Source organism: Culex quinquefasciatus, chromosome 3 (assembly GCF_015732765.1).
Source record: "Culex quinquefasciatus strain JHB chromosome 3, VPISU_Cqui_1.0_pri_paternal, whole genome shotgun sequence".
NCBI lineage: Eukaryota > Metazoa > Arthropoda > Insecta > Diptera > Culicidae > Culex > Culex quinquefasciatus.
The window spans coordinates 133,269,628-133,285,105 of NC_051863.1; the positions used below are offsets into that span (position 1 = coordinate 133,269,628).

At 41.3% G+C, this 15,478-nt stretch overlaps 1 protein-coding gene across 1 annotated transcript in view; it reads right to left on the reverse strand.

Annotated features, from left to right (window-relative positions):
• Positions 1 to 1,290: 1,290 nt before the first annotated feature.
• Positions 1,291 to 15,478, reverse strand: part of LOC6035469 (ion transport peptide) — a 67,203-nt gene continuing 53,015 nt past the window's right edge. Inside the window, exon 3 of the mRNA XM_038262408.1 lies at positions 1,291 to 3,383. Coding sequence (XP_038118336.1) covers positions 3,278 to 3,383 — 106 coding nt within the window. The 3' untranslated portion in view covers positions 1,291 to 3,277. The remainder of the gene's footprint in view (positions 3,384 to 15,478) is intronic.

Sequence of the window (15,478 nt, forward strand, 5' to 3'; positions counted from 1 at the left end):
AATATTTAAGATCCACCTCCGAAAATTGTGTAATTACCACTAAAGTAATCATAACTTTTGATAGGGTTGTCTAGTGCGTCCATCCTGGAATTCCCGGACAAAATCCGGATTTTTCCAAAACCGGGAATTCCTGAATCCCGGATTTTTAATATTTTGTCCCGGACTTCCCGAAATTGAAAACAAATTAAATTTTGGTCTAGAAATTCAGATTTAGTTGTGGAATTAGATCAACAGTTGAATACTTAGTAATCGATAAGAATTTTAAAGCATTAAAATTTGTATTCGGTATCTGGGTGATGAATAGAGAGAATGCGTAACATGATTTTCGAATGATCCCACTTTGTTTACATCTACAAAGAAGGAGGCTGTTCAAGCACAAGCATGACTTTTTTCTTTCTGATAAATGAGCTTTTTCATAATTAGTAGTATGTGTTTTATTTTGTCTAGTGTTTAACATTTTTTGCTGGAAAATTGTGTGTGTTTTCAAATTTCGATCGGTTAGAAGAGGTTTTCCATTTTACGAGTGACGAAGAACTGCGGCGAGTGTCATTCTGCGATGTCGCAGATAAATTCCCTGGCTGATTTTGGAATCCTGCAGATCTTTCTGGCCGAGTAAATAAACATCGCTAATTCTAGCGAAGCTGATCCAACAAACAGAGATGATTTTCACTAAACCAGTAGGTTTTCAAACGGAACCAAACGATAAAGACAGCTTCTTGATGGATACAACCGGAATTTTTTTTTGAATAATGTTCTGATTGTTTTGATTGATTTCGGTTACAACAAGAAGAACAAAACAATTAGTACCGTCATCAGGACATTTGGTCTGGGGGTGAGATTTAGTCATACAAATTTCAGCATTTTTGTATGACCCAATCTCACCTCCCAGACCCAATGTCACCCTGATGACGGTACACCGATTACCAAATTTATGGCTCTAAAACCTCCTGTACCTATTCAGATTGCAGTCCCGATTATCCCCAGTTGGCGGACTAAACTTTAAGAGGCTGTATTTAAACGATTTAAACAACTAGTAGTCTGAAAGATTCGCAAAGTGTTGAAAACTGCACACCATGTGACTCCACCAAAAAATCGTTTTAAGCATTATAATTTGTTTACAGCGGCACGTAGTCGGTGAAACCCCAGTTACTGCGTTCTGGTCGAATTCTAACAGCATTCTGGCAGGTATGTTGGAATATCGCTCATAATACCAACATTATGGGATTTTTTTTTAATATTTTGATTGCATGGAATTTCTTTCTTTACAAATAAATGTAACCCTGCTGAAACATTTCTTCTTATGTTCATTGATATTTTTATTTCCCCGTATTTTCGTTAAAGTATATGAATATCAGTTTGTGTTCAGCATTTGTTTACAGACAAAACATTGGTTGCTCTCCATCTTGCACTTCCTCTTCAGCGACAAAAACATTATAAATACATCAACTTGCATAGCTTGCGCTGCCGCATGTTTGCAAGAAAAAAAATGTGACTCCTCCGCTCAATAAAAAAATATATATTACAGAAAAAAGTAATGGCAATCAACGAACAGTGTTACAAACTATCTTTTTTCTCCAATCTCCCCTCTCTCGCGTAATTTCGTTCGATAGCTTAAACTGGCGGCTTTTGCGAAATAAATATACACACCTTTACTGTTAGCAAAAACGTTAGCAAACGACCAAAACTCAACTCGGAAGGAACTTGCGTGTGTGTTTGTTTTGCGATTTCAAAAACCCAATTGTGATTGACATAGTGCGGAAGTCTGGACTTTAGATCTACTGCGTCGTCGTCGTAGCCCCTTTTTTCGGATTCGGTCCCGGGCTCTCGTCCCCACTTTTAAGGAGTTGTTGAGTGTAAGAGAAAGAAAGAGTTTTTTTTGTTTGATTTTTTGTTTCAATGATTAGTCTATTTTGGAGAGAAAATACTGTCTAACGAGGAATGTTAATAATTTACAATTTTTTTCTTCAGCGTAGCTATACAAGATACAGGAGATGTGTTCGACTGATATGAGTACTTCAACGCGTGGTTCCGTGGTAAATTGCATGTCCGTTCAGCCATGGTTTTTGTGGTTTTGCGTAATGGAAAACAGAGCGGAAGATCATCAGAGCGCGCGCACCATATCGATCGATCGCAAAAACCCGACAACGAACCGAGAAAGGAAGAACGCGCGCGAGAACTAAAGCTACAAACACAAATCGTGTAATCGCGTGAGAGATAACACCGCTTGTTAAAAGTTCTACTTCTCTGTAATTTCCCTTTACTCTCTAGCGTTGATCGTTCGAGTTGCTTCGATATTTTTCAGTTTTCAGTTTTCTTTCCTCCCTTCTTCATAAATAACTAAACGTAAATGTGTGCTTTCTGGACTAGATTTTAAAGAAGTATATTTTTTGAAAATATAAATACATTAACGTAAGACATATTTTCATGTTATGCTCGAATTTTGTTTGCGTCGCTATTGATAAAATCGTTTGAACAAAATAAAACTATGCTTTCCAAGGTTGATTCTTTTATAAACATTCGACAAACTCTGCTCTGCTCGGCGGAGGGATTGAAGGGGCAATCCGCCGCGATGTCCTGGCAGGGTGATTGACTCACCGCGTCAGGATCGCAACGTCACCCCCTTCGCATCCCACCTTCACGAGCAGTTCGAACTGGTACACATCTGCGCGTTCCTCAAGCCAAAATACTGAGATACAATCCGTTACAAACTGTGAGTAGTACTTTCCTCTCCGTCTAACTATTCTAAACCTTCGCTCGCCATTCTGCCAACTTTGAAAGTTAGTAAATTGTTCGCTTCCTTACTCTCAACACTATTTATAAATAAATATCTTGTTATCACTTAATTATGTACACGTCGGCTTGCTCCTTTCCTTCTCCACTTCAGTCACTGCCCTGTTTTTCGTTTAGCTCATAGTTCATAATAAATCTTATGTGTTAGTTTGTGCTGCCTGAAAGCAAGAGAAAATAGCAAAACCTACTAAATAAAAACACATTCTACCTCGTTCATGCTGCTTCCACTCGCGCCTAACCCTAACCAATCTCGCTCTTCCATGCTATATCTGAGTTTTGTGAGTGTGTCTGTGTGTACATGTATAAAATATCAGTTTACGAGTGAGTGTGTGGGTGTTTGTGTTCGTGTACATTTCTATTTGTTCGCTCTCTCGAAAAAAAAAACAAAAAAAAACCTAAAACAATTTAAAGATAAAAACAGCTGCAGTTCGAAGATATCGCTCTCTCCTCCTCGCTCTCTCTCAGGACAAATAAAAGGGGCGCCCCTTTACTTCCCCAGCATCTCGCGCCACTTCATAAACTTCTCCTTCTCCTCGTCCAGAAACAGCGCCTCCACGCAGGCCAGGAAGTACTCCGAGCCGAAGCAGTCCTCTCTGGAAAGAAATGAACGGAAATTGCGTTGATTAGTTTAGATGCAAAAACAATTTGAACTTTATCAAAAATTGTTAGCTTTCAAAAAGGTGCGATCGCTTTCTGATCGGGTTAGCTGTGGGGGCAGGAAAAAGACGAGCACGCTGAAATGTTTCAGTGTCAAAAGGCAAAAGAGTGATTTGGTTGCAGCGGCACCAAACGGAGAAATGTTTCGCAGCAGAGAGGGAAACTTGCAAAAACGTGGTGGAAAAAAATTGCTGCATCGAAATAAAAATTACAAAAATCAAAACGTAAAACATTAATGCAAAATAAAAATGCTACTCATCATTAAATAATAATTGTTTTGGAGAACTTCAAGTACTTTTTTCCTTTTGGTAGGTGTTGTTTACCTTCATTAATTAACTTCAAATATCTTAAAGAATTTTAAAAATAATATTTTTAAGGGGTTTCAACAGACTAACCATTAAAAATAAGCTTTTTCACTAAATTTATAATATTCATAACACTCCTGACAAACAATGAATGTGTTTTTTAATGGTTTATCAAATATGCTTAGAAAAGTATCCACCTTTAAGGCTAGTACGCTGATCGGAAGGAAAGGGGTCAAGAAACAGCTTTACGAATAGCAGAACAAAGAAGAGGGAACGATTTCTTGGGGCTTTTCTTCATCCTCTCTGGCTTGCTTACTCTGCCGCTGTTGCCCATTTGAAATTTTCTTGACCGATTCCTTCCGAAGTGCGTTTACCGCTTTACCCTCTACCACCTAACCCCGCCTCTAGACGGGCTTCGATCTGAAAATCCCCAAAATCCTTTTTCAACCAACTTTTGATCTTTAAAAGCATTGGAAAGAAGAACTCTTAAAATTTTAGAAAATTTATGGGTTGGAAGTTTTACTTGTTTTATGTGACTTTGCCAATGTTTTTAAAAATGTAATTTTTCTGGGGTCTACTTTGGCTGTTGCTCAAAATGACCTCCTGAACAAGGAAAAAATAAAAAGTTTCGAAAAAAATTTGGGCCGTAGAGGGTTAAATCAGAATAGCTTATCAATCGGAGTTTACTTTGTTATTTTGGCATATTTAAAATAAATACTTTTGGTTTAGTTTTGACTGTCAAATTGTAAAGTATTTTGAATAACAAAAAAACGTCCTTGTAAAATTTGGGATCTTTGACATTTATTTAACAACATAAGAGTGAAAAATTTAATCAAAGATAATTTATTTCTTCCATTATTTTTTTTTCAAATTGTTATTCAAAATATTTAATTTGTTAAGTCATAAAATAAATCACTGCAATTCAATTGTTGAACAACTTTAACAAATGCATGGTTTAAAAAAGTTATTGCAATTAAAAGTAAAAAAATGTCTCTTATTTTCAGATTTTTTTAGGGGACATAAAATATCTTAAAAATATTCGAAAGGGATTGAAGATTTGGAACCTAAGTAAAGTTATTCTACAGAAGAAAAACGTTAAAAAAAATTACCAGCAAAAGTATTTGTATAAAAGACAAAAATAACAAAATAAATCAGCATTAATAAGAATCTTGAATAATGGTAAACGATTCTTTTTTTCCGAAAATTAAAGAGTGCAAATTTCGGATTCTTCGGATTTGCACTAGGAGAAAATAAAAATTGTTTTTAACTATCAATTTATATGTGTTTTTGAAACACAATCTGAAAATTTTGAGCCATTCAATAGAACAAATTTCATATAAAATGTGAAATCAGCTAATTCGTGCTTCGTATTTAGTTAAAAATTCAAATAAAATCGATATTTCTATAAACAAAACTTGTTTTAAAGAATTTTAAGCGAATTTCAAACTTTTTATCAATTTTACCCAAAATTTATATGTATTGCTTTAAAAAGCTTATAAACTAAGTTAAGTTAAAAAACATCATTGTATTTTATCATAAAAACTATATCAGCAACCTTAGTACGTTGGTGCATTTTACTTAAAAAGTAAAATTTGCACACTTTAATCCGATTTTAACAAGAAGAATTATGTCACGCCGGAATTTAAAATAAGAATTTCCAACTCAACTATATTTTAAAACACTATTATAAGCTGAAAAATAGTCCAAAAATATGTTGAAATCCTATTCCCGCGGTTTACGGTACCAGATTCCAGTTTAAAAATGTTTTTAGAAGCTGTTTTCGGAATTTAAAGTGCCGATATCGATGCCTGAGTGCTCTCTTGTACTAGTACTGAGATTTCTACTTAATCAGAACAAGAGAAACAGGTAGGGTGGTCGAAATCCAGGCTTTCTCAGGGGCTACCACCTGAAATCAAAGATTGACCCATCACTAGGATATATTCCAAATTTGAGCTCATTATGACCACGGGAACCCTCGAATCACTTGAAGTTTGTATTGGAAAAATAGTCAAAATGTATGGAAAAAAGCAACTGTTTTAGTTTTTACCTGTGAAGGGCGCAATAGTCGTCCAATCTTTATCAATTCTCAGATGTAGAACCTTCATTAAATTTAGAACAACTTTCCCGAAGACACCATGTTTTTAAGGTTTTTACTGTCTTTGATTACAGGGGTAGCGAGGCCCGTATTTGGACCACCCTAGTACAGAGGCATCGTTATGCTAACTAGCCCGGGTCAAAAAATTAAAGTTGCTCAAATCAAAAATTATATGAGATTGCCCAAAGAGTACTCAAAATGGAGGCTCAGGCCAAAATTTCAGCCCATTTGGTTGAAAGATTGCTCTGTACAAGTCAGCCGTTAACAAATGACGACTTTTGCATACCATGGGGTCCTAGGGGATGGTCTGGGGAACAATTCCTCCGAAGGGTGTAAGACGATCCGAGGCCCCTGGTCTTGCCTTGAACCGGATTCCTTCCGGCGTCGCAGAAATTCTCATGGTCCCAGCAAAATGTATAGGGAAAATCAAAGCACACTAAGAAGACTGCCTCGATCAGAGGACGCTACATAATCATCCACTACGTGGCCGGAAAATAACTTCAAATTCGGCTTCAAAATTATATTTAGCGTTTTTAAGGTGTTTTTGATCAAATATCTGGTTGAATAAAGTGTTCTAGGAATAACAAAACTACTTTAAAAGCAAAAATTGATACCCTCCTGCCACGTGGTGGCTGATTGCCATGTGGCGTCCTCTGACCGAGGCAGCCTTAGTGTGCTTTGCTGGGATGATTTCTGCGACGCCGGAATGAATCCGGTTCAAGGCAAGACCAGGGGCTTCGGATCGGAGGAGTATTCCCCAGACCAACAATTTTTTGACCCGGGCTAATGCTCACATTAGGTGCTCGATGGAAATACATGAAGTTCGCCTGATTATTCCGAACGAAAAAATAAATCCAAAATCTCTCTACACTCAAAGTCAGAAGTATCCCTCAAAGGGTACTTTCAATCCTCAAAAGGATACTTTCAATCCTTTTTAAAGTTCACCAGCGTCACCCTTTTAAAAGGGTATGTCAAATTCAGTACATTTTCGATACCCTTTTAAAGGGTGACGACGGGTGAACTTTAAAGGATACTTTTAAGAGTGTAGACAGTTTAGCAAAAGCAAATGAAATATTTCTTGATTGATTTGTTTGCAGCGGCACCGTTGAAATATTCCCCCGTTAGGCTGCTCAAAACGTGTAAAACTCACAAAAAGACAAAAATCAAAGAAAACTTAACTAACTAAAACTAAATAAAAAAAACTCAACATACCAGCATTAAAAATCGTAACAGAACGAAACGAAAATCAAAAAAACTGAATCCTTCCATTTCCGCCCGGGGACATCGCGGTCGCCGTACTATCTCGTCCCAAAAACGTGGTAGAAAATTGCACATCGTTTTTTTTGTTTTTCATGTTTCCGTTGTCGGGTTGAGGATCTTCCTTGTGTTCCGGTTGGTTGATGACGAATTACGATGACTTTTGTTGCTGCTGCTGCTGTTTTGATACTGGTTTGTAGTTTGTTTGTTTGTTAAGCACTTTTGCGCGCGCAAGTTTTTTTTTCTCTAGTAGTACATCTCTCCTGACCTAGCCCCGGCCTCCACGGACCACGTGGTCGCACGTGTGGGGGTGGCGCGGTTCCGGTTGAGAGATGCCGTTGAGTTGCTCAGTTGATCGATGTTCGACGGACCGGGGACTTATAACGTGTTTGGGTCGGCACCGTTTAGCACCTTGATGTACGGCTTCAGCGTTTCGATCTCATCGGTCAGCTGGAGCGCGTCTATGCAGCCCGGAAGTAGTCTGTCGTGAAGCACTGCTTTCTGTGTGGAGAAGGGGTGGAACAGGGGTTAGAAATTGTAATGTATTTGAAAAATTATTGAAATCCCGTGGTTAGTAAGCAAAATGTACACTTAAGATAATATTTGATGAACCAAACTCTTTCTTTCAGCGCACAAAACCCCTGTCCCAAGCAATTTCATTAAAATCAATCAGGCCCACTTGAAACCAATCGCGCGAGATTTCGCGTAACGGTTTTGCGTCGTCGTCGTCGTCTTGGACTAATTTATTCTGTCAGCTCAGCCAGAAGCGCTCCAAACATGCGAAAAAAAAATGGCAAATCTCGTTTATTCTGGCCGCCGAAGGGAGCTGGATATTAATTTGTGTGTGCGTGGTGGAAAATTCCTTCGCGCGGCGCGAACTAAACGATCGGCCCAACTCGAGGCAGCCGCCACAATGTCTACCCAGTTCGACTTCTGGCCACGACCACTTAAAACCAACGTTGAGCGTTGAAGTTCAAACTAGGCCTGAGGCCGCGAGTTTGCTGGCATGATCTTGCGTGAATGTTGTGGGTGATGGGATTATTCTGTACAAAGACAAGTGCTGTTTGATGGAGACGCATGCTATTTCAACAAAATAACTTGTTGATTCAAAAAATAATTACAACTCAAACATTTTACAGCTGCCTGTCCGTTGATTAAGATTGATTCTCCAAGAAAATTGTCCCAACTACCTCAACGCCCTCTACCTTCTCAAACTAATTAGGTTGGCACACACACACGAGAACGAACGAAAGTGGCCGCAGAAACAGGTCCGCGGGCATTATTCCGCGCCGATTAGTCGGCAAGCTTGAAACGAGCAGCAGCTGCTGGAGTGTAATCGATGAAGACGTGAGTGTGGTGTGCCGACCAGCCTCAGGATGCAGGGGGGCCAGAAATAAGTTGTTCCAGCCGCCGCCTGGGAACGGGTTCGGACGGGCCTCACGCGCGTGGATTTCTTCTGTCTTTTATCATGTACTTGGGGCCTTGCTCTTACATAAATTTCCAGTTCTTTTCCTTGTTGCGAGCGCGCGGTGGAGGCAGCGAGCTTGGTGGGATTCGATTTGCTGTGGGGTTTGTAAACGCATATTTTGCTCTCGTTTGTACTCGTTATCTGGTTCGACAATTTGTGCACTTTTGAACCGTCGTGTAAGCCCATCGTTCTGAGCAATTTTGGGAGGAATTGCATTTTGAAGAATTGCTGGAATTGAACCACCATGCGTCCCCATCGACGACCGATATTTTTATAAAGCCATTGTTTTCCCTCAAACTGCACAAAATCAGTACATTTTCAGCAAAACAAGTCAAGTCAAGTCAAAGTTAATCATTTGATGGTACACACTTAGATTTTTTTTACCGAATTCGGTAAAGTTCAACTGCTGAACAGTTCGGCAAACTGAAAATAACCGAAACGCCTAAAACTATCGAAATTCGGTAATGAAGTTCATTATTGTTCATCGTACAACCGATATTCGGTAAAATGTGTTCATTTTGACAGACGGTTTACCGATCTCAACTTTACCGATTTTTCAAATTCATGTGAGTAAGGAAATAACAAAAAAAAATGCTATTCAAAAAGTGATGACAATAAATTCCAATGACATTCAAAAACTCAAACAACAATTTTGTTTTTATATTTTTTTAAATTCACCAAATTTCACAAATTTCGGTTAACAATCGACAATCAATCACTAAAATTTAACTAATATGAGATAATATGGCTTGAACATAACCTCTGCAAATCTCAAAGCGGCATTTATTTCGTCGCGTGTGTGCTATCTTGTGACATGTCCTATTTTTTTTTTTACAGCAGACCTGTCACAAGATACCACTCAAGCGACGATCTAATGGCACATTGTAGGATTGTTTTTGAGATTGCTAGGGGTTAGATTAAATTTCAGTTACCTACTCGAAAGTAGGTTTTGTGAACTGATTTTTCTTAATACACATATTTTGATTTGTTTTTGACAAAGGACTTTGTCTTAAAGCTCTATCTGCGGTGTCAATGCAAAATTTTTCGAAAATGTAGCGTTACCGTCGCAAGCCCTCGGCGTGACATTCTGTTCCTGTTGCGTAGATGCCGTGAAAACTATTTAAGCTAAAAATTAGCCTCTGGAGGATTTAGTGTCCATCAGACTTTCATCAAAGACGGACCTTACGTTGGGAATTTTATTGCTCACACACACACGCAGGTGGTGCACGAACTGAGAGGAGGTCAAGAAGTTATTGACGGTAGCCAGAACGGTCACCGGAATACCGAAATTATTGGGAACAATTTGGTAGGATATCGGTCACACCCGGAGTGGCCAGTGCCCTGTGGGAAGGTTCTACCGGGAGGACATTTACGGAACCATACAAATTTGGGCAATATGGGTATCAAAATTCATGGTTTTGATACTGGTAATGAAAATGACCAATTTGGCAGGATTGGCCACACCCGGAGTGGCCATTGCCCTGAGGTTCTACCGGGAGGACATTTACGGAACCATACAAATTTGGGCAATATGGGTATCAAAATTCATGGTTTTTGATACTGGTAATGAAAATGACCATTTTGGCAGGATTGGCCACACCCGGAGTGGCCATTGCCCTGAGGGAAGGTTCTACCGGGAGGACATTTACGGAACCATACAAATTTGGGCAATATGGGTATCAAAATTCATGGTTTTTGATACTGGTAATGAAAATGACCATTTTGGCAGGATTGGCCACACCCGGAGTGGCCATTGCCCTGAGGGAAGGTTCTACCGGGAGGACATTTACGGAACCATACAAATTTGGGCAATATGGGTATCAAAATTCATGGTTTTTGATACTGGTAATGAAAATGACCATTTTGGCAGGATTGGCCACACCCGGAGTGGCCATTGTCCTGAGGGAAGGTTCTACCGGGAGGACATTAATCGAACCATACGACTTGGGGCAATATGCGTATCAAAATTCATGGTTTTTGATACTGGTGATGAAAATGGCCATTTTGACCGGATTGGCCACACCCGGAGTGGCCAGTGCCCTGTGGGAAGGTTCTACCGGGAGGACATTTACGGAACCATACAAATTTGGGCAATATGGGTATCAAAATTCATGGTTTTTGATACTGGTAATGAAAATGACCATTTTGGCAGGATTGGCCACACCCGGATTGGCCATTGCCCTGAGGAAGGTTCTACCGGGAGGACATTTACGGAACCATACAAATTTGGGCAATATGGGTATCAAAATTCATGGTTTTTGATACTGGTAATGAAAATGACCATTTTGGCAGGATTGGCCACACCCGGAGTGGCCATTGCCCTGAGGGAAGGTTCTACCGGGAGGACATTAATCGAACCATACGACTTGGGGCAATATGCGTATCAAAATTCATGATTTTTGATACTGGTGATGAAAATGGCCATTTTGACCGGATTGGCCACACCCGGAGTGGCCAGTGCCCTGTGGGAAGGTTCTACCGGGAGGACATTAATCGAACCATACGACTTGGGGCAATATGCGTATCAAAATTCATGATTTTTGATACTGGTAATGAAAATGACCATTTTGGCAGGATTGGCCACACCCGGAGTGGCCATTGCCCTGAGGGAAGGTTCTACCGGGAGGACATTTACGGAACCATACGACTTGGGGCAATATGGGTATCAAAATTCATGGTTTTGATACTGGTGATGAAAATGGAGTGGCCAGTGCCCTGTGGGAAGGTTCTACCGGGAGGACATTTACGGAACCATACAAATTTGGGCAATATGGGTATCAAAATTCATGGTTTTGATACTGGTGATGAAAATGGCCATTTTGGCCGGATTGGCCACACCCGGGTGTGCCCTGAGGAAGGTTCTACCGGGAGGACATTTACGGAACCATACAAATTTGGGCAATATGGGTATCAAAATTCATGGTTTTGATACTGGTAATGAAAATGACCATTTGGCAGGATTGGCCACACCCGGAGTGGCCATTGCCCTGAGGAAGGTTCTACCGGGAGGACATTTACGGAACCATACGACTTGGGGCAATATGCGTATCAAAATTCATGGTTTTGATACTGGTGATGAAAATGGCCATTTTGACCGGATTGGCCACACCCGGATTGGCCAGTGCCCTGTGGGAAGGTTCTACCGGGAGGACATTTACGGAACCATACAAATTTGGGCAATATGGGTATCAAAATTCATGGTTTTGATACTGGTAATGAAAATGACCATTTTGGCAGGATTGGACACCGGAGTGGCCATTGCCCTGAGGAAGGTTCTACCGGGAGGACATTAATCGAACCATACGACTTGGGGCAATATGGGTATCAAAATTCATGGTTTTTGAAACTGATAATGAAAATGACCATTTGGCAGGATTGGCCACACCGGAGTGGCCATTGCCCTGAGGAAGGTTCTACCGGGAGGACATTTACGGAACCATACAAATTTGGGCAATATGGGTATCAAAATTCATGGTTTTGATACTGTTGATGAAAATGGCCATTTTGGCAGAATTGGCACACCGGGTGGCCAGTGCCCTGAGGAAGGTTCTACCGGGAGGACATTTACGGAACCATACGACTTGGGGCAATATGCGTATCAAAATTCATGGTTTTGATACTGGTGATGAAAATGGCCATTTGGCAGGATTGGCCACACCCGGAGTGGCCATTGCCCTCAGGAAGGTTCTACCGGGAGGACATTTACGGAACCATACGACTTGGGGCAATATGGGTAGGGACCATCCATAAACCACGTGGACACTTTAGGTGGGGGGTTATGGCGATTGTCCACGATCCATACAAATTTCTTTTTTTGTATGGACAATTGTCCACGAGGGGAGGGGGGGGTTTAAAAGATTCCCAAAAAAGTGTCCACGTGGTTTATGGATGGTCCCGTATTGTCCACGAGGGGAGGGGGGGGGTTTAAAAGATTCCCAAAAAAGTGTCCACGTGGTTTATGGATGGTCCGTATCGAAATTAATGGTTTTGAAACCAGTAATGAAAATGGCCATTTGACCGAATTGGTAACACCCGGAGTGGCCAGTGCCCTCGGGAAGGTTCTGGGGGACATTAATCGAACCATACGACTTGGGGCAATATATTGTGAAAGCAGACAAAAATCAAAATACAGGCCTGTCAAAGCTGTTGCGCCACAGGCTGATGTACACGCTAACGACAAACCACAGCATTTTTGTTCGGCGCAACAGATTTTCGCGCAACAGAAGTGTTGCGCACTTCGGTTTGGTGGTAAGCGGATAATAGGTATCAAAATTCATGGTTTTGAAACTTGTAATGAAAATGGCCATTTTGACCGGATTGGCCACACCTGGAGTGGTCAGTGCCCTCGGGAAGGTTCTACCGGGGGACATTAATCGAACCATACGACTTGGGGCAATATGGGTATCAAAATTCATGGTTTTTAAACTGGTAATGAAAATGGCCATTTTGACCGGAGTGGCCACAACCGGGTGGCAATTGCCCTGGGGAATGTTCTATCGGGGGGACATTAATCGAACCATACGACTTGGGCCATATGGGTATCAAAATTCATGGTTTGGCCACTACGGGTGTGGCCAATCCGGGTGTGGCCAATCCGGTCAAAATTGTCATTTTCATTACCAGTTTCAAAAACCATGAATTTGGATTCCCATATTACCCCAAGTCGTATGGTTCGAATAATGTCCCCCTGGTAGAACCTTTCCCAGGGCACTGACCTCCGGGTGTGGCCAATCGGTCAAAATGGCCATTTCATTACAAGTTTCAAAATCATGAATTTTGATACCCATATTGCCCCAAGTCGTATGGTTCGATTAATCTCCCCCCCGGTAGAACCTTCCCCAGGGCAATTGCCACTCCGGGTGTATCCACTCCGGTCAAAATGGCCATTTTCATTACCAGTTTAAAAAACCATGAATTTTGATACCCATATTGCCCCAAGTCGTATGGTTCGATTAATGTCCCCCGGTAGAACCTTCCCGAGGGCACTGGCCACTCCGGGTGTGGCCAATCCAGTCAAAATGGCCATTTCATTATCAGTTCAAAAACCATGAATTTTGATACCCATATTGCCCCAAGTCGTATGGTTCGATTAATCTCCCCCCCGGTAGAACCTTCCCCAGGGCAATTGCCACTCCGGGTGTATCCACTCCGGTCAAAATGGCCATTTTCATTACCAGTTTAAAAAACCATGAATTTTGATACCCATATTGCCCCAAGTCGTATGGTTCGATTAATGTCCCCCGGTAGAACCTTCCCGAGGGCACTGGCCACTCCGGGTGTGGCCAATATCCTATAAATGTGGTCCCAAGCCCATTGCCCCAAATCATTCTGGTCGGTGAACGTCCTTACAATCTTCATAGAACAGAATCCTCCCAATTTAGTGCACAAACTGTGTTTTCAATGTGTGCGTGTGTGAGCAATAAAATTACCACCGTGGATCCGCTTTGTCGAAACCTCGTAAGGCACTGAATTTTTCTGAGGCTATCTGTTAGCTTAAATAGTTCGCATGAAATGTGGCAACAGTGGTGCAACATTCTCGCGTGACAGTTCCACGTAAACAGGAGAGGAGGCAAAATTTGCACCATGTTGCCACATTTCATGCGAACTATTTAAGCTAACAGATAGCCTCAGAAAAATTCAGTGCCTTACGAGGTTTCGACAAAAGCGGATCCACGGTGGTAATTTTATTGCTCACACACACACACGCACACATTGAAAAACACAGTTTGCACTAAATTGGGAGGAATTCTGTTCTTATGAAGATTGTGGGACGTTCACCGGACCAGAATGATTTGGGGCAATGGGCTTGGGACCACATTTATAGGATATTGGCCACACCGGTGGCCAGTGCCCTCAGGAAGGTTCTACTGAAATTAATCGAACCATACGACTTGGGGCAATATAGGTATCAAAATTCATGGTTTTTGAAACTGATAATGAAAATGGCCATTTTGACTGGATTGGCCACACCCGAAGTGGCCAGTGCCCTCAGGAAGGTTCTACCGGGGGACATTAATCGAACCATACGACTTGGGGCAATATGGGTATCAAAATTCATGGTTTTGAAACTGATAATGAAAATGGCCATTTTGACTGGATTGGCCACACCCAGGTGGCCCAGTGCCCTCGGGAAGGTTCTACCGGGGGACATTAATCGAACCATACGACTTGGGGCAATATGGGTATCAAAATTCATGGTTTTGGAAGATAATGAAAATGGCCATTTTGACTGGATTGGCCACAGGTGGCCAGTGCCCTCAGGAAGGTTCTACCAGGGGACATTAATCGAACCATACGACTTGGGGCAATATGGGTATCAAAATTCATGGTTTTTGAAACTGATAATGAAAATGGCCATTTTGACTGGATTGGCCACAGGAGTGGCCAGTGCCCTCAGGAAGGTTCTACCGGGGGACATTAATCGAACCATACGACTTGGGGCAATATGGGTATCAAAATTCATGGTTTTGAAACTGATAATGAAAATGGCCATTTTGACTGGATTGGCCACACCCGGTGGCCAGTGCCCTCAGGAAGGTTCTACCGGGGGACATTAATCGAACCATACGACTTGGGGCAATATGGGTATCAAAATTCATGGTTTTGAAACTGATAATGAAAATGGCCATTTTGACTGGATTGGCCACACCGGAGTGGCCAGTGCCCTCAGGAAGGTTCTACCGGGGGACATTAATCGAACCATACGACTTGGGGCAATATGGGTATCAAAATTCATGGTTTTTGAAACTGATAATGAAAATGGCCATTTTGACTGGATTGGCCACACCCAGGGTGGGTGCCCTAGGAAGGTTCTACCGGGGGACATTAATCGAACCATACGACTTGGGGCAATATGGGTATCAAAATTCATGGTTTTGAAACTGATAATGAAAATGGCCATTTTTG